General features: G+C 37.9%; 1 protein-coding gene across 1 annotated transcript; it reads left to right on the top strand.

Annotated features, from left to right (window-relative positions):
* The first annotated feature begins 421 nt into the window (after nucleotides 1–421).
* Nucleotides 422–19,057, top strand: myo7bb (myosin VIIBb). The gene is made up of 48 exons (XM_056742734.1): nucleotides 422–556; nucleotides 655–701; nucleotides 810–911; nucleotides 1,167–1,319; nucleotides 1,450–1,634; nucleotides 3,773–3,894; nucleotides 3,969–4,111; nucleotides 4,279–4,392; nucleotides 4,653–4,806; nucleotides 4,918–4,994; nucleotides 5,115–5,234; nucleotides 5,538–5,668; nucleotides 5,756–5,966; nucleotides 6,052–6,190; nucleotides 6,333–6,481; nucleotides 6,566–6,703; nucleotides 6,794–6,952; nucleotides 7,061–7,153; nucleotides 7,249–7,343; nucleotides 7,925–8,009; nucleotides 8,283–8,501; nucleotides 8,606–8,806; nucleotides 10,582–10,812; nucleotides 10,912–11,064; nucleotides 11,141–11,221; nucleotides 11,307–11,455; nucleotides 11,582–11,708; nucleotides 12,403–12,522; nucleotides 12,603–12,776; nucleotides 12,920–13,147; nucleotides 13,234–13,401; nucleotides 13,790–13,907; nucleotides 13,994–14,120; nucleotides 14,348–14,511; nucleotides 14,637–14,818; nucleotides 15,064–15,188; nucleotides 15,271–15,413; nucleotides 15,643–15,796; nucleotides 15,908–16,063; nucleotides 16,219–16,324; nucleotides 16,721–16,834; nucleotides 16,926–17,013; nucleotides 17,094–17,200; nucleotides 17,336–17,521; nucleotides 17,652–17,768; nucleotides 17,844–17,927; nucleotides 18,341–18,460; nucleotides 18,782–19,057. The coding sequence occupies exons 2-48, from the start codon at nucleotides 684–686 to the stop codon at nucleotides 18,872–18,874; spliced, it is 6,423 nt and encodes a 2,140-aa protein (XP_056598712.1). The 5' UTR covers nucleotides 422–556; nucleotides 655–683; the 3' UTR covers nucleotides 18,875–19,057.
* Nucleotides 19,058–19,558: the final 501 nt, after the last annotated feature.

Genomic DNA, 19,558 nt, shown 5'->3' with positions numbered 1-19,558 from the left:
TTTTATTTTATTATTGCTTATGAAAACCACTGTTTATGAAACGCCCAAGGTGTACATTGAGACTATACATGAATACACTAGAATTTACTGCTTGATAGCCGTTCTGACTCAAATAATCCATGCTGGCCTCTGACGTGAGAAGTCCAAAAGGCATGTGTTATGCAGAAGTCACAGTTAATGGGTAGGGGATTTCTTTGATAAGGATATAGCATTTCAGAGTTCACTTGACAGGCTATTCACATTTCATCACGTAGAGCCCCTAAAGAACTGCTACTTTTGGTTTTAAAGACTTTGTCAAACTGAGGTTCCTTTGTTGCTGCTCAGCACAGCTCACTATATGTAACAATGAAAGTATCAAACTGCCAAACTCTATCCTGGTTAGCCTCTCACATAACCCTGACAGTTTCTGGTGATCGGGTGGCACGAAAGAGCAAAGTCTGGGTGCCATAAAGAGATGAGCACAAGGTATACTTCCTTGTTGCTGTCATACAAGTTGGTTGGAAAACTTGCAATTGGACGATTCTTGAAAGCAGCAAGCATGGAGAGATATTCCTAGGTACTATATATTTTTATTATTAACTATTTTTCAGTGAAACTATTCGTTTATATGTTTGCTATATGGATTATCATTATAACATGCTTAATTTCAATCAGATGTCTGTAATCTAAAATAGTTCGTCCTAATGGTGATGTTAAAGAAGGTCAGTATTTTTTTCCTTTTTTTCTTTGTATTTTAAAAACAAATTTTGTACATTTAAATAGGGTGGGGGAAAGTGTTTAAAATACAGTTATTGTTAATGTGAATCTAGGGGGACCATGTCTGGATTGACACCAGAAATGGGATCCCTGTTGGAGCTCGTGTGAAGATCTCAGAAAAAGGACAGTTGTTTTTGCTTGATGACAATGGGAAGGTAAAAAAAAGCATTATAAAATGTTTCACATCTACTCCTGAAATATGAAATATTGTTATAACGTATAATAATGGAACAGTTATTCCAAGGTGTTGCATGACAAAGCGTGTATTTAACTGGAGTATTGTGAACAACAAACTATTGTACTACTTTGTAACGCATGAAGATCAGAACACATTTTATGAGCAACCAATGCAGACATCCAACTGCAATTTTTATATTTGATCAATCTAATGTATTGGGATGATTTCACAGGAGCACAGACTCCCAGGGGAGGAGATGGCCAAGCTTAGGCTTATGCACCCAACGTCGATTGAAGGTGTGGATGACATGATCAAACTGGGGGACCTCAGTGAAGCTGGCATGCTTAGAAATCTACTGGTACGCCACAAACAGGGCATCATTTATGTAAGTGACTTTACATTACATCAACAATAAAGCATTCCAATAATTGAAATATATAAAAAATGTTCTTAATCGATATGATTCTATGTAATAAGATGTGAATATATTTTTGTATTCTGTGTGTGTTTATCAGACATATATTGGCTCTGTACTGGTAGCGGTGAATCCCTATCAGGTGCTGCCTATCTACACCACAGATCAGGTCCACCTGTATCACGGGCGTAAACTTGGCGAGTTGCCACCGCACATATTTGCCATCGCTGACAAATGTTACTTCAACATGCGCCGCAATCAGTGCAACCAGTGCTGCATCATTAGGTACACATTTCTTATTTTCACATACTGTTGTAGCTTGGTGATCAGGACTGTTGCCTGGCAGCAAGAAGGTCCTCGGTTCGAGCCCCGGCTGGGACGGGAAGCCTTTCTGTGTAGTTTACATGTTCTCCATTGGTGTTTCGAGTCAGATCCGTGGGGGTGGCTTGTTGGTTTTGACTAAATCCTTGGTGTTTTACGAAGTCTTATGAAACCTTTACCCAAACCCACATCCTAACACTAACCTCACTCTAACCATCTAATCTCCCTAAGATTGTTAACATTTCCAAAAACAAGGTTCCGTGATGACATCAGACTCGAAACACCAAAGATTTAGTGAGAGCCGTGTGTTTACTCTGGGTGCTCTGGGTTCCTCCCACAGCCCAAACACATCCAGGTTAGGTTGACTAGGTTGGATTCCTAACTCAACTTGTGTATAGAACAGACGGCTCTCCTTTTTTTGCCAAGGGGTTGATATCCTTAGGACATCATCATGTTGACCCTTGGACAACATTTTAATCAACCAATCAGATTTCAGAAATTAATTTGCAGTTTATTTTAAATTTAATCTTCCAACCAGGATTAGGTGCTTCTAGACCATTGTTTTGGTCATCAAAATCAGGTCAAGAACAGACTTGTGTATGGATTGACTATTTCTCACCAAGAATATAGCCTTAGTTGCTGGAATGGCCTTAAGAATGAAAAATAAATAATAAACTTCAGGCTCATTGTTGGGTTGCCCATTATTTTATTGTATCCGATATCTTATGTTGTCGCAATATCAGATATTCACTACATGATTATCCTATCCAAACGGATTTATGATTGCAAAATATCTATTGAAATAGTTATATAAATAAATGAATCGGTCAAATTCCTCTCTCATTATATTTATTTTCTTTTTTTGGAAAAACAATTATATCCAAGGGAGTCAGAGAAAGATTTTGTATCCATTGTGAATCTTAAGGCAAAACTTTATATGGGTTCTAAAATATTGACAATATTAAGATATATTTTGAATTTTCATGTTATCTATAATCATACTGTAGTAGAGTGAGGGGCCGCCGGCTGTTATTATTTATATTAAAACGTTATTTAAATGTCTCCCGGGTTTCGGCACCAATGTAATAAATCTCCATAAAAGGGAAGGAAGGAGGCGGGAACCGGCAGACATTTAAATAACGTTTTAATATAAATAATAACAGCCGACGGCCCCTCACGGAAGACCGCCGGTGAAATAACATAAACATAAATATAAATATAAATACAAACGTAAAAGATGTTCGGGCCCGGTCCTCTCTCTTCGACGGTCCGGTCGCTCGTTCCTTTCATATGCTCCCAATCTCCTACGTGATTCGAGCCCGGTGTGGGCACAGCTGGCGCTCATTCACAATTACTTATCGGACTCGAACCACAGTCTCGCCCCGCCTTCTCTACTACACATACTTTTGAATATCATGATTATTGTTAAATACCACTTTATTACACGGCACGTTGGAATGCTTGATTCTGATTGGCCCGTCGCGATATTTGCAGGTTCGTTATTCCCAGATAACAACCTCTCAAAACTAATTAAATGTTAGTTTGTCTTTTAATGACATTATATTTACAAATGATTAAACCAAATTGCCTGTTTGTGACATTTGAACATCATTTCTTACCTTAAAAAACTAAAGCAAACGTCTTTTCCTCGCAGAAGGTCTTCATTCGGTAAAATTGAGCTAATAAAATATTAAAAAATGTACATGTCATGTCCAGTTATTTTTATATATGTTGCTGCCTGTACATTATCCCATACTTATTGTGATTAATTTTACGGTCCATGCCCTATCCAACAAAATACCTGCAGCGATACATGTACTGGGTTTCTATTTCTATATAGTTATATTATACAGTTACAACATGACCACAAAAGTGCTTGCCTATTATTGAGCAGTTAATGTATTTTTCTTTTTAAATACTGTACATATTCAGCGTATACATTTTTAAAATAAGTTTTGTTCACTGTTGGTTTTTGTCATGTAAAAACAGTATTCATTCCTACATGTGCAGCACACAAGGAACAGTACAGTCAGAGGTAAACATTTTAAAGTTCATTAAAGTAATTGAATAAGTAACTAATAAATGCTTCTGGTGCGTGTCAGTGGAGAATCTGGTGCAGGAAAGACAGAGAGCACTAAACTGGTGCTGCAGTTCCTGGCTGCTGTGAGTGGGCAGCATTCCTGGATTGAGCAGCAGATCATACAGGCCAATCCCGTCCTGGAAGGTAAGAACTCAAGTCTGGTTTACTCTACTATTTCTGTCTGTTCTGTGAAAAACTGTCTCACACCTTTCCCCCAGCCTTCGGAAATGCAAAAACTATTCGGAATGATAACTCCAGCCGCTTTGGGAAATATGTGGAGATCTTCTTTAATAAAGACGGGGCTATAGAGGGGGCTCATATGGAGCAGTATCTGCTGGAGAAGTCTCGCGTCTGCTATCAGGTGTGCTTTTATGTGGTTTGTTACATCTACATTTAGACTTAAATTGTACATGAAATGCTTGTAATGTGTGATAAATGATATTGAATAATGTTGCTTTAGTAATAATAAAAAAAAATTGTTGTCACATGTGAACCTAACCTAACCTTATTCTTATTTTTTATTTTAAGGCACCCCAGGAGAGGAATTATCATATTTTTTATTGCATGTTATCTGGGATGCCAGATGAGCAAAAGAAACTTCTATCTTTTGGTGATGCATCGGAGTTCAAGTACCTGACTGAGGTGAACATTTTAATTGGTTCATATGCGTTCAGTCCTGCTTATGAAGGATCACGATCCTGTTCTTATATAACCCTGTAATATAAGATCTTCATTATATAGTTCAGGTTTGTTTAACTGAAGTTGAAGAAAAACCTTGTTGGATATTGGCCCTCCAGAAATAGGACTGGGCATCAACTAATTTGGATTTTAATATCAGTTTATTATAATTATGATCACTATGGCACAAGCTTGGCGGTTGACCTTCCAGATGGTTGTTCTAGGGTGACCATTTGATTTGTGATGGTCGGGACGATGCTGATGAGTTCAGACGGATTCGAGCTGCTCTTAAGATTCTCGCCTTCTCAGAAAAAGATTGCTGGGAAATCTTCAAGTTACTCGCTGCTATTCTCCACATGGGCAATGTGGACTTTGAAGGTTACGATTGTTCTCTTAATAACTGCATGGAAGTACAATATGGTTCCATGAACCACAGTGTGGTATATCATCACCATACCGTTGTAGTCATTTGCTTGAATTTTTCTGTAGGCACTATGATGAATAACATGGACAGCTGTGACGTCCTGTCGTCCAGTCATTTCTCTATCACGGCGAAGTTATTGGAGGTGAAGACAAATGTCACGACTATGTTAAACACCAAACTTTAGATTCATTCATTGTTACCCTACTCTGTTTATGTAATCCAGGATCTGGCTATCAGTTTTTTCACTTCTCTTATTTTGTAGGTGGATAAAGTTCATCTTGATAAGAGTCTTACCTATCGCTCCTTAATGACGAACAGAGAGAAAGTATCAAAACCCCTGAGCCCAAAGCAGGCCACAGACACCCGAGATGCTTTTGCCAAGGTACCCTTCTGCTTTTTATAAATCACCTTTATGAGGTTTATCTTTATGATGGTAATCAAAGGTGTGACCCCAGCGCTTAGATATATTAAGACTTCATAAACGCTCATTTGCTTTGAATATTTGAATAATAAAAAATCAATGGCTTACATTTTAGTACGTTTCAATTGTAAAACCTTTAATTTAATAGTGTTTTGAAATGCTTGTTTAACCCTAAACTCCAATTCCCAGTTCTAATTGCATGCAAAAGATGAGGAAGAGGTAATGACAGTAGAGTTTGTAAATATTTGTTACTCTTTCTAACAGGCCATGTATGGAAGGTTATTTGTGTGGTTGTTCAAAAGAATGAACAGTACCATTCACAAACAACAGACCAACGATGCCTTGAACATTGGTCTGCTAGACATTTTTGGCTTTGAGAATTTCAAGAAAAACAGGTCAGTGACACATCATCTGATGGCTAAACCCAAAATGAATTGAAAACTAAAAATAAGTGTGACGCTGAAATGATTGTGCTTTCGTAGTTTTGAGCAGCTGTGCATAAATTATGCCAATGAGCAGCTGCAGCAGTTCTTCGTGAGCCACATCTTTAAGCTGGAGCAGGAGGAATGTAAAAACGAAGAGATCTCGTGGAAGCGGATTACTTTTAAAGACAACCAGAAGACTCTGAACCTGCTGGCTGTTGAACCTCTCAGCATACTGGCGCTGATTGACGAAGAGAGCCATTTTCCCAAGGTTACTTTAATACGCCAATGTGTCGGCTTTCTACACAAATTGACCTTCCTGATTGTATACCTGTGTAATTCTTTTTCCATGACAGGGTACTGATGCCACTTTGTTAAATAAAATGAACCATATACACAACAACAAGAACAAACCTTTTATCTCAGCCAAGAGCAACCACAGCTTGCATTTTGGGATTCAGCACTTTGCTGGGGCGGTTTACTATGAATGCGAAGGTACATTTTAATTACTTTAAGCAGTGATTATTCAATTCTGTTCCTAAAGAGCGATGTCCAAAGAGTTAAGGTTTAAACTCTGCAGGATGTTGCCCCTTCAGGAAGGAACAGACCTAAAAATCTTAACTTTGCATTTTGTCAGGCTTTCTTGAGAAGAACAGAGATGCGTTGAGCATGGACCTCATGGATCTGATTCAGAAGTCTTCAAACAAATTGCTTCAACAGATCTTTGCATCCGAGCAGGCTAACAAACTCAACCAAATCATCAAGACTCCAGGAAACTCATTACGAGTATGAGCACTTGTGGATGGATTGACTTACATGCTCAACACTGACAATGGTTTTACGAGAAATTGTTTATCTTTTTTCACGCAGATGGCAAATGATTCAAGGAGGCACATATCCACCCTGAGTAGTCAATTCCGTCAGTCTCTGGACTCTTTGATGAAGACTTTATCTCTCTGTCAACCCTTCTTCATACGATGCTTCAAACCAAATGACAACAAGTCCCTGGTATAAACACATAACCCCAGTATATTCTATATTGTGTTGTCAAAACCCAACTGTTTTCTCTTTCTAATTACTGTTTATTTTTCTGGTCAGGTTTTTGATAGAGAGCTCTGCATTCAGCAGCTTCGCTATTCTGGGGTGGTGGAGACGATTCGAATACGTGAAGCAGGATTTCCCATCCGCCACTCCTTTGAAGAGTTTATGCAGCGCTACCGCGTGTTGCTGAAAACCATAGACTGTGACCCCAACACTGTATGAATGTTCATCCATTCATTCATTAATCCAACTATTGCAGCCAATATACAAATTTAGTGCATACAATATTACTGTAACATACAGCACAACTTGTTTGTATATTAGGAGTCTGCAGCTCACTGCTGTGAAGCTATCTGCAAGGCTATGATCAAAGATAGAGATGACTGGAAGATTGGCAAAACCAAAGTGTTTCTCAAGGTACCTGTGTAGTTGTAAACATTGTAAAGTCATTTTAAGTGCGTTTTGTCCAAGACTTACTGGTTTGTAAAACTTGCTATTTATTCCTCTCACAGGATTATCATGACTCCTACCTGGAACTAGAAAGGGAACAAGAGCTTCATAGAAAAGCGCTTATAATCCAAAGAGTGATGCTTGCTCACAAGGACAGGTATGATCTCTGCTTCTTCTTTTCTTTGTTCTTATGTATTTGACTGGGGGTCTGGGTGTTTATTCTCCATCTTACATTTAACTTGTACATTCAACTTGAATCGTGTTAATACTTGTAACGTAATGTTATTGCAAATAACCAAGCATCAGTAACACCAATATTTTGAATTTTGATGAACAATATTGCATTAATACTTAGCATATTGTAATATTGTATCCAATATACTGTTATATAATCCAGAAGCACTAACTGTGTATTTTAAAGTTGATTACTAATGTAAATGTAGACAATACGCACATTATAACACCGCAAATAATACTTCAATTAAGCAATTGATAGTTTGTGATAATTCAACATAGTATTTATTTCAATTTAGTTTCATCGATGTACATTGCCTTAAGAAAAACATGCAATAATACCATGTATTTTAATACCATATTGTCTTTATTTTATTTATTATATATATTTTATTGTTATGTATGTAATTCTGCTTTCATGAAACTGAAATGCACTATTATATAAAAATAAAATTGAATTGAATATTGCAATTATAATCTAAGTCCTCTTTCATCGACATACAGAGGGAATTTTGTAAAGAAGAGGAGGGCAGCTCTAGTTCTGCAGAAGCATTGGCGTGGCCACAAAGACAAGGAATTATTTTGTAAGGTAAGCTATGCAGAAACAGCAGAAGGATAGTCTACAGTGTCTTCTTTTTTGTCACCAGCCCCTAATGTAAAAGGGATTGTTTTCGGGACTGGCAGCTTCAAGTCACCATCACTAAAGTCCCTAACGTCCGGTTGTTGTGTTCCACAGATGAAGGAAAATCATAGGGATTTACAATAACTGATTTCAGTTTTGAAAACCTTATTGGGTGAACTTGAATCCAGTGTCTGTTATGAGAAGGTTGCATTTCTTATTCTGTAACTGTTTCTCTGTTAGATCAAGCAGGGATTTCTTCGGCTCCAGTCGAAAGTGCGCAGTCGGCAACTCCACATGCAATACAAGCGCAGCAGAGCTGCAGCCATCATCCTGCAGTCACAAGTACGCGGGTACCTGGCCAGGAAAGACCTGAATAGTAAAAAAAAGGCAGTCATACTACTACAGGCGCAGACCAGAGGATTGCTGGCCAGAAAAAAACTCAATAGAATGAAGACAGATGTAAGCCAATAATGATGTTAAGGCATATCCACATTGCATTACGACATGACTTGGTTTCTATGCGTCATTTTTATGCTTTAATAAGCGTTCATTCTCTTTCACAGGCATACCTGACTGCTCGGGAAAGAGAAGAACAGGAATTGGCAGCACGGGAGCTTCAGCAACGTCTTGAGGAGGTCCTCAGAAAAAACGAGGCTGCTACCAGATCTCAGAGTGAGGGGGATGAGGAAATGGTGGAGAACATCTTTGGCTTCCTGCCCAGCACTATAGGAGGACAAGAGGGTCAGGCTCCTGAGGGTTTTGAAGTAAGAGCTGCCACAACAGGAGAATAAGGAAGTAGAGAATATATTTGATGGGAATATGTATAGATAACTTCCTGAAAACTCCATTTTATATTGTGGTCCTTTTATAGAGCCAATGACGTCAGACAACACACTTACTTCAGCATTTTTTCAATACACAATCCCTAAATGGATTCTGGCATTCCTACCAATAAAGATTTCTGCCAGCACGCAATTTCAGGAAAAGACATGTTGGTCTACTTTTACAAAAACAATGTTTATTAAGTTTATTTACTAGTGTACTTCTTTAAATGTGAAAAAGTCTACCTGCGGTTCTCTTTTATCTACTAAATATCCACCTTTTTCTTGATGTCTCCGTGGAGGGCGCCATTACTGTGGGTGACTTCCTGTTTTATGCGCCGCACTTCTGTTTTGTTACAGAATATTTCGGCTAATGGTCAAAAATAAAGTTTCTTGAATAATTTATGCGGTAATAGGCTGTCACAACAGCCAAAGAAAGCTCAGAAAACCTTACGAACGAGTGTGACCACATGACATAACAAGAGCGTAAAGTGAATAACATTTAAAGGCCGCTCGGTCTTAGCTCTGACTACTGCCTCTACCTCTCAAAAACATCACAACATATTGTTTACTTCGTTATTTACTTGTTATTGCACAGCACCATTAACACATGAAGCTTCTATTCAGGGCTAAGTGACATTTTAAAAATTATTTAATGTAATCATCCTAGTAGATTTCGCTGTCCAACTTCTTATGGTGAGAAATAAAATGTTTTTTTACGGTCTAGGTTAAAAACTCATTCCCATGCGGCCTCTGTGAAATAATATAGACACCGCTCTTTGACATTATGCTCTTTTAAATGACATAAAAGTATTATAATGTCAATTTAAAAGCTTTCAAGCTAATTTGGTAATGCCTAATTAATGGGATCGAGCGGAAAACCGGAAGTCTTAAGCATCAGCCCTACGGACATTCGCAAGGTATTATGGGTAATTTTGCGCATAGCGAAAAAGGTGGATAGAAATACACTAAGTACACTTAACTCATTCGCTGGCAGCCTTTTTTTTTAAAGTTGCCAGCCTACGCCAGCGTTTTTTAACATTTTCACCCAACTTTAATGGCTCACAGTAAATTCTCAGTAAAGAATATATGGACAAACAATATGTCAAATGAAAGAACAGAGTTTAAGCTTTCAAACAAAAGAAACCATTTGTTCATTTTTTATCACTCCGTAGATGTGGGTAGGTTTCTTCAAAAATGCATCATTTTTATTGAACAGCTGAGATAATTAACGTGAGATTAAATCTGAGATTCCGCCCAGATTCCACACAGAACAATCATTAAAAACCGCTAAAACATATACGTTCTAGGTTCTGGGATTCTGTACTTTTTCCCAAAGGTGTGTAATAGCGGCACCTGCTGTAAAACAGTACTAACACTGTTTGCCGTAAAAACTCGTCTTTGGCAGGGAAGCGTTTTTTTTAAAAGACGAGATATCTCGTCAATGGCGGTGAGAGAGTTAAGTACACCTGACCTATATTTGTACTTGATATATTTTTATTCAGATATTGGTATGATGGAATGTACAGGAGTAACTGTTAGCCTATCAAATACTAATTTCCACATAGTTTTATGTGTTACCATTTTATAGTAATAATTAAACTTTGGTGTAAAATAGCTTAGATTATAAAGCATATTCGAAAAAGGCGTAATGCTCACAATTTAGCCTATTGACGCTAATGCTATCTTGGTTTGTTATGTTCCCAATGTTCTTCTAGGATTTTGAGGCAGAACCAATGAAGTTAGAGAATGCTGAAATAATAGAAAGCCCTGTGATGGAGATAAAGGAGGCCCCATTCCAACCAGATATCATTGAAGAGGAGGAAATCGATGACTACTCTTTCGCTAAATTTGCATCTATGCATTTTCAAGGATCTTCTTTGCCGTCACATATCCAGCAGAGACTGCGGCAGCCACTGCTGCATCATGAGGATGAGGGGGATGCCCTGGTAACTGCTCTCCCCCCAATAACATCTTATTTTCCCCTTTAAGCCCCTTTAATGACATATACCTCAAATCTCTTCACACTCTTATCCTTTCCTCTCTAGGCATGTTTGACTGTTTGGTGGATCATACTGAGATTTATGGGAGATCTTCCAGAGCCGAAGAAAGAACGTATTTCTGCTACAGCGGACCCCATCCAGAGGAACCTCGGTCAGAGACAAGCCCGGCGACTGAGTAGCATTGTTGGATTAGATCAGGTAACTTTGCTTCTTCCTTGACTGATTATTTTAGTGTAGCTTCGGGTCTCTGTTATTGTCTTTCATGTTACTGCAGAATTTTTTGAGAAAAAAAATGAAGCCGCAAAAGGGACTTGGCACTGGCAGGAGAAAACCATCGGCCATTCCTGAAGAAACGGTTAGAAAACTACTGTCTAGAGTACAACAACATTTAACATACTCACACGTCATGCAGTGTTTAATCATCATGTGTCAATATACAGGCAGAAGAAGAACCAACAACTAAAGTGATGCCTGTTCATGAAGAAGAGGATGTGCTGTTTGGAGAAGGACCAACCTTTGATCGTCCATTGACACCTTTAGAGAAATTACACATAATTGTGGGATATGCAATTGTTCGACAAGATATAAGGTAAAGGTCAATAAACTGTGTTCAGTGTGTACAAAGTTCAATTGTTAATACATAAGTGTTATACATTGCTTCCCCTAGTACAGAGAAATGACACTTGCATTATCTTAACGACATGTTTTTTTTCAGAGATGAAATCTACTGTCAGATCTGTAAACAGCTGACAGACAACAAAAGCCAGAAAAGTACAAACAGAGGCTGGGTTCTTCTGTCCATCTGTCTTGGAATTTTTCCACCTACTGACCGCCTCACTATGGTACGAAATACTTTACCGTTAAAGTGTATAATTTTTAGTGTATATGTTATATAGTTTCACCTGTATGCCAGTCTATTATGCACATATTGCTTTAACTAACCTGTTGTCGCAATGATGTCCTTGTAAACTATAAACATGGTGGCTTTATGGCTCTGTGAAACATTACAGTGTGTTTAGGCATTGTGCCTGACACAGTAACATTTCTTTAATATGTTATCTCCTACAGCAAAGAAGCGAAAACGTGATGACACCTTAGTTCTGTCTCAGAAGGGGCGAGGGATGTGGAGTTAATTGCAACTAGATGCCATTAAATTTCATTCACTAGACCTTTTCAATAAAAATAAAGAATCAATTTATCAAATACATAATAAAAATGTAACTAAAGTTAACTGTCTTTTTCAAAAAGACAAATTAATAGGCACATTTAAAGCCGTGAATTTAGTTCATGTTTTTTAAATCTAGTTAACTTTATAATTTAAAATACATAAATGTATGAAATAATTAGAAACATTTAAATCCGTTGGGTTAATTCATGCTTTAAAACTAAATAAATAAAACAATGAAAGCACATTTTATATTTGTAAATTTAGTTTTTGTCTTTCGGTTTCCCAGTTGATTTTCATTATCCATTTGTCATCAAGTTCTATAAAAGAAAAAAAATGTGTTACATATTAACTCAACCCTTTTGTCACAGTACCTGCGGAACTTTATTCGTCACGGGCCAAGTGAATATTCCTCAAACTGTGCTGAGAGGCTGCGGAGGACTTTACTCAATGGAGAAAGAAAGGAACCGCCATGCTGGATTGAACTGCAGGTAGGACATCTCTCTGGCCGAAGAAAATATTCATTTTGTTATTACTCTCACGGTTGACTAAACATGATCTGAACTGAAAGGCTGTAGAGACCAAGAACCCCATGAAGGTCATTGTGGGTCTGATGGATGGCAGAAGCATCAATCTGCAGGTGGACTCGGCCTTCACCTCTAGAGAGGTGTGCGATGCTATCACCCAGAAAAACAACCTGAAGGACACATACGGATTCTCTTTATATGCTGCAATCTATGAGAAGGTTTGTAACATCCAAATGTATTCAGAAAGCTCCTTCAGTAGTCATGTAGTACTTGCAAGCATCACTGTTATTGCTCATGTTATTTGTTGAGAAGAGCTTTGCTATTCAAGTCCCCACATATATGTTTTTTGCTCCGGCTTCAGATGTGGTCTCTTGGCAGTGGAGGGCAGCACATTTTGGATGCTGTGTCCATGTGTGAGCAGGAAGAAAGGAGACAAGGAAGAGAGGAACAACACGCTCCCTGGCGTCTCTACTTCCGCAAGGAGATCTTCACTCCATGGCACGACTGTTCATTTGACCTCATCAGCACAGAACTCATCTACAGACAGATAATCCTGGGCCTCAAACATGGAGACTATCTTTCTGAAAAGGTCGGTCCAGGATCTGTTCAATGTCTCCTCTTTTAGAGTTGATGTTTGGGATTTCAGTCTGTTTTTGATCTACAATGTTGTTCCAGGAGGATGATTATGTGCAGCTCGCAGCCAAACATTACTATGTACAACATGGCTCTGAAAGCAGCGTGGAAAACGCTCAGGAAGTCGTTCGTGAGTGTATGAACATGACTATGATTGAGAACATGTCTACGGCCAAACTGGTGCAGATGGTCCAATCAGCGCACACACAAGTATGTTTATACGCTGTTACATACTACACTACACATGTTAAAGTATGTGGACACCCGTGCACCTCACCCTTGTGTGTTGGGCATTTCAGAATCATTTTTTACATTTTTTTTGGTGCCATTCTGCTCAGTCAAAAAAGTGTCCGTTCACACTCTGCAAACTGGTTTCATGATATTAAGATCACACAATACTTAAAAATTTGCTTTGAATGTCGTAGTATTAATACTTTCCACTTGTCTAGCCAAACCATTGAATTAAAGGCTGTACACATACTGCTGTACATGGCCATTTAAAATACAGCATGTGTTTATTTACAACACCATTTGCATTTTAAGTGAGTACAGATGATGTCAGAAATAAAACGAACACTGGTCTTGTGTAATTTCTCAGGGTTCTTACATAAACTCTGAAACACCTGTCGATGATGTAAAAGCAGAGGTTGTCGAATATGCACGCCAGAAGTGGCCCATCTATTTCTCCAAGTTGTTTGAGACGTACAGAATTGCTGGTAAATAACTATTCTCTGTGTTTTTTACTCACTGTTTTATTGAATAAATTACTGTTTGGCGTAAAGCACTGAATTATTGTGTTCAGGTCTTCCATTGCTTCAAGACAAGTTTGTGATAGTGGTGAACTGGAAAGGTGTTTCCTTTCAAGTTGGGAAGGAAGCAGCATTTCTGGAGCTCTCATACCCTGAGGTCTCAAGAATCGAAATGCAGAGGTGAGATATTTCTTAATAACAAACTGAAACCACTAAATAGTCAAATAAACATTAAATTTTTATCAGAAGATTCACCAATTAATACATATAATTCTGTTAAGGAGTGCAAGTAAATAACTGTCATAAAAAATAATAAAGTGCTTTTCTTTTTTTGTGCGTGGTAGTGTAATATATTTGTTTACCATTGTACTTATTATTGTCCTCTGTTCTGGGATGTTCTCTTTCAGCGAGGACAAGTCTGGTGGGATTGTGTGTTTGACCACACCGAGGGGCGAGTATGAGCTGAAGGTCGTGAAGGCAAATGAATTGGTGGAGCTTGTCAACCTGTTCATCTCTGGTCTCAAGCTAAGATCCCTGTATGCGGTAGCAATTCAGGACTTTACCAGACAAGGTGCTTTACAATGATTTCCAATTGATTTGTCAAACATCCTAGTATTACTTTCTTTAAAATGTTTACATGAATGCATGTGGCAAAGGCTTGGTCCAAATAACATTTTCTTTTACATGGTTATTTAGAGGACCCCACAGTCCTGAACTTCAGAAAGGGTGATTTACTTTATATCATAAAGGATGGAGAGTACGATCCTGAGGAAGGCTGGATCAAAGCCCGGAATGAGAGGACAGTTCAAATCGGAGCTGTTTCCTTAGATACCATTCAGATTCTGCCAATGCTGAATAGACCCACTGAAGAAACACTGGTACGTGTAACACTTCTCTTCTTATTAACACTAACCATGGCGTGGAACATCCCAGTCCTAGACTAAAATAAATGTTAGAGCTGTCTAACTCCTTTAACTAGACGTAGTCCTGGTTTATCCCAGCTAATCCCTGTCTGGGAAACTGCACAATAAGTGCATCTCTGAGGGGAAAATATTAATCAGTGATCTTTGCTTGTGATTTGGAAAAAGAACCGAAATAAACTTCTATGCCTTTATACATCTAGAATTTGCTAAATTTAATCCAAGCGAGGAGGAAGTCAATAGCGCCGATCATGCCGCAGACGGAGGTGCTCAGCGCTGAGAAATTAACACTCGCCACACTGAAAGAGTTCTCCTCAGAATTTTTCAGGTAATTTGATTAATAATTGCTTTAAAAGATAAGCTGAATCACTATAATCATAACTTGACTAACATATGGGTTGTGGTTCCAGGCCAGCAGGTAAAGAAGGGGGACGTAGGGGAGGAGCCAAAGAGAAACTGTGGGCTCTTAGCAAAGAGCCGCTCAAACAGCCGCTGCTCAGAAGCCTGCAGGGCAAATCAGATCTCAGCCACCTCGCTTGTGACTGCTTTACCGATATCCTTCACATATCGTATGGCCCTGTATGCCACGAGAAGTGAAACCTGTTGTCAAAAATCATTATCAAAACATGTGATTTTGAAATTGTTCATTGTCAAAAGGCAAAACAGACATGTGGGTGGCACACAATGAAAATATTTTTTTGTATTTCTTAAAAAAAACCTTTGAAAAAAGAGAAACAGTAACATTTGATGCTGACCATTTTTCTTTAACTTGCTCTCTCTACCTATCCTTAAATATATGGGAGATTATCCAGTAAAACAAGTGCGAACACCCATAGATCTCACAAACCAGATCTTTGGCCCAGCAACAGAGCACATTGAACTGAGAGATGAGATATACTGCCAAATAATGAAGCAGATGACTAATAACGGCAATGGGTTAGTCAGCTTTGATTCATTTGTTTTTGTACCCAGCTGTAATGCAGTGCATCTTTTATCTTTATATATTTTGATCGGACTCTTGTTTGCCTCTCTCTCTTTGTGTCACAGGTTGAGTATGGAGAGGGGTTGGCAGCTGTTGTGGCTGTGCTGTGGTCTTTTCCCTCCAGATCAATCTTTACTGAAACACGTTCAGCGATTCTTGGAGTCCAGACCCAGAGAGACACTGGCCCTTGCCTGTCTACAGAGAATGCAAGCCATGCTCAGGTAGACACTAACAGATGAGTCCTGTAGTAACATCCATGCTGTTAAAAGTACATTATTTAGGAGTATAATGTACCAAGCCATAAAACAGAAGTTTTTTTTCATTTAAATGACCTTTTAATCTTTTATTTGACTTTATGCTTTTTTGTCATGTACAGTATTGAATGTAGGAAGTTCCCTCCTCACCAGGTAGAAGTGGATGCCATTCAGAATAACAGCCCTCAGATCTTCCATAAAGTTCACTTTCCAAATGAATCATTTGAAGTAAGAAGCAAAAAAAGAAGTCTTTGCTATTTTATATACTTCAGAATTACAGTATGTTCAGTTTTTCTGAATATACTATTTTAAAGTATGTGTTTTTTTTATTTGCATTTAAAAGACTAGAGAGAAAACTGTACTAGTCACTTAGGGGCGGTTTCCCAGATATTTAAGATCTTTTAAAAAACGTGCTTCACATTTACAAAAACACCACCGGTGTGGATCTTGAGACAACCCAGTCGCACCGATATATATTGTCAGTGCAAGTTGTTTTCTATCAAGACACCTCTAACATTTAAGTTAGTCTGGAACTAGGCTTAAGCCTTGTCGGGAAAACTGCCCCATAATGTTTTTCTGTGGCTGTATATTCACATTTAATTTCTTGATCTCTTTTTTATTCAGTTATTTGAAGTGACCACAACCACAAGGATCAATGAATTGTGTCGCCTCGTATCTAAAAACCTCCGTCTCTCTTCATCAGATGGATACAGTCTGTTTGTGAAAACAACCAATAAGGTTGAAGACATTTATATTGAAGCTTATTGGTATCTTTTCACAATGTTGATTGAAGTCTTTTTATCCTTATGTGTCGTTTGAATAATTTCAGGTAGAAAGTTTGAAATCTGACGAGTACTTTTTCGACAACCTCAGGCTACTCACAGACGTTGTCAAAAAAGCAAAGAAAGCCAAAGAAAGTAAGTTTTAAAACAAAATAAAGCGTCTCATAAATCAAACAGACTCTCGCTCTAAAAAAAATCACTGGTTCTGATAACAGGTACTGCAACTATCGTGCCCTACCTGGTGATCTTCATGCGGAAACTGTGGTTTAATGTGATCCCGGGAAAAGATCTAACAGCCGACCTAAACTTCCACTTTCCCCAGGTATATGAAATTTTGGTTACTATTTGGAGTCTGTTATCAGCTTTATCTTCAAGGGGATGTTCACAACACTAAACACTAGCAAATGTGTATACTACAGAGCAACTTTGCCCAGCAGTCTCTTTTTCGTTTTATTAGGAGTTGCCCAAGTATTTGCGGGGGTACCACAGTATGTCTAAAGAGGACACGATCAGCCTGGCTGGGCTGCTGTTCCGTGCTCGGGCAGACACGGATAGATCTCAGTTCGTCATGATCCCTAAAATGCTAAGGGATCTTGTACCCGCTGATCAACAGCAGATGATGACTGCTGAGGACTGGAAAAAGGTCATTTTAAGTATTTATTGAGAATACTAAAAAACAGCTTGGTCTTATTTGATACAAGCGTATCTAAGATATGACGCTTATGTGCTACATTAGATGAATCCTGGAATGTCTTTTGGTTTTTGGTTTACAGCACATCATCAATGCATACAACAAGCAGGCTGGTTTGACAGTAGATGAAGCCAAAGTTCAGTTCCTGAAGGTGATCTCACAGTGGCCCACCTTTGGATGTGCTTTCTTCGAAGTGAAGGTGATCAGTTTTCCGCTAAAAACACATGTTACCGGTGAAAAGGTTTCTAGGTACTGATTGTCCTCTTGTTCACAGCAAACGTCAGAGAAGAGTTATCCAAATGTTATCATGATATCAATCAGCAAGCAAGGAGTCAGCCTCATCGACCCCAAGACAAAGGTAAAAAAGACTCAAATGAAATGTACTGAATATCTATATGCACTACATAAGATATATTGTCTGTACATCCATCACTTGTCATTTCTGTAACATTTAAAGGGATAGTTCACCCATAAATTAAAATTGTGTCATCATTTAGTCAACCTTAATAGGAAGAATGTCAGTAACTGAACAGATCTCATCCCCCATTTACTGCCATACTATTTATTTTCCCTGCTATGAAGGTTATTGCGGGATGAAATCTGTTTGGTTACTGACATTATTTCTAATATATTCCTTTGTGTTTAGTAATACAGGTTTGGAAAAAACCTGATGGTGAGAAAAACCCATTTTTGGGTAAACTATCCCTTTAAGATTTCATTCTCTTTATTCAGTGACTTTGCTTATAAAGTTTTTGTCTTGTTTGGATGCAGGAGGTGCTTGTAATGCTTCCATTCAGTAAGATCACTTCCTGGTCTAGTGGAAAAACTTATTTTCACATGTCCATTGGCAACCTGGTGCAGGGCAACACTTTACTCTGTGAGACCTCAATGGTAAGAGTATTTTTGCATTATTTCTGCATACAAATTTTACGATGCTCTCTGTTTTTCTTCTTTCTTAAAGTTCTACACATAAACAAATAGAAATAGTATTTATAGTTTTATAATTTATTTTAAATTGAGCAGGATGCTTGAGGTGGGGTCATTAAAATAATGTACCATGACAGTTAAATACTGCAATCTAGATTTAGATACAGATAACCCAAATGTTTTTGTACACTTTGACTCTCTGATTATTAAATCCTGACTTATTTGCAATACCCACCAGCCCCAAATAACAAAATGTCCCTTTAATCTTATATTTGTCTGTTACAGGGTCATAGAATAAGTGATCTCCTGTCGTCATATAAGGACATGTATCTGAATGAGAGGAAGATGGTGCTCCCCAGAAATCAGAAGTTCTTTTGAATGTGCTTCTGCTTAGGATATCGTTTTGGCACTGATCATGAAGAACTCCTGTGTTGCCTCATGAGAAGCATGTTTGGCGTAATCATTCTTATATAAATTTTTATGGTGTAACTTAAATATAGTGAATATAGTTCATACTTGGTACTGTGTAACAAATTAACAATTAAAAACTCTTTTCATTCAGTTTTTTGCTTCCTTTTCTTTTTCTCTTTCATATTAACATACTCTTTTTTTATTTATGAATATTTCATTTTAGAATATCCCATATATGAAGAGTTTGATTCCAAAATGTATTGTGCATTCCAATAAATATCAATCAAACTGCAGTTGGTTTGTTTTGATTTAAGCCATAGTTACTAAAAAATGCAGCTAACAAACACAATGAAACACGATAAAAACATGATAACACAATTAAAAAATTTGATTTTTGAGGTAGTTAACTCGTTTTGGACGCAAACTCTTCTTATGGTTTTTCATCGCCTTGCATTGCAATGTTACGTGACACTAGGTGGCAGTGTTTCACAGTTTAATTCTAAAAATGACGTAATCAAATGCAATTTTTAAATGAACGATGATGTTTTATATGCAAAAACTGACGTTTTTTCATACTTTAAAATGGACGGATTTTATTCATTTTCCAAGAATGGGATGGAAATATTTTTGTAGTATTTAATTACACCAAGA

Source organism: Triplophysa dalaica, chromosome 3, assembly GCF_015846415.1.
Source record: "Triplophysa dalaica isolate WHDGS20190420 chromosome 3, ASM1584641v1, whole genome shotgun sequence".
Lineage (NCBI taxonomy): Eukaryota > Metazoa > Chordata > Actinopteri > Cypriniformes > Nemacheilidae > Triplophysa > Triplophysa dalaica.
The sequence above is the reverse complement of the archived record's forward strand: the minus strand, read 5'-3'. Positions and strand labels throughout refer to the sequence as shown.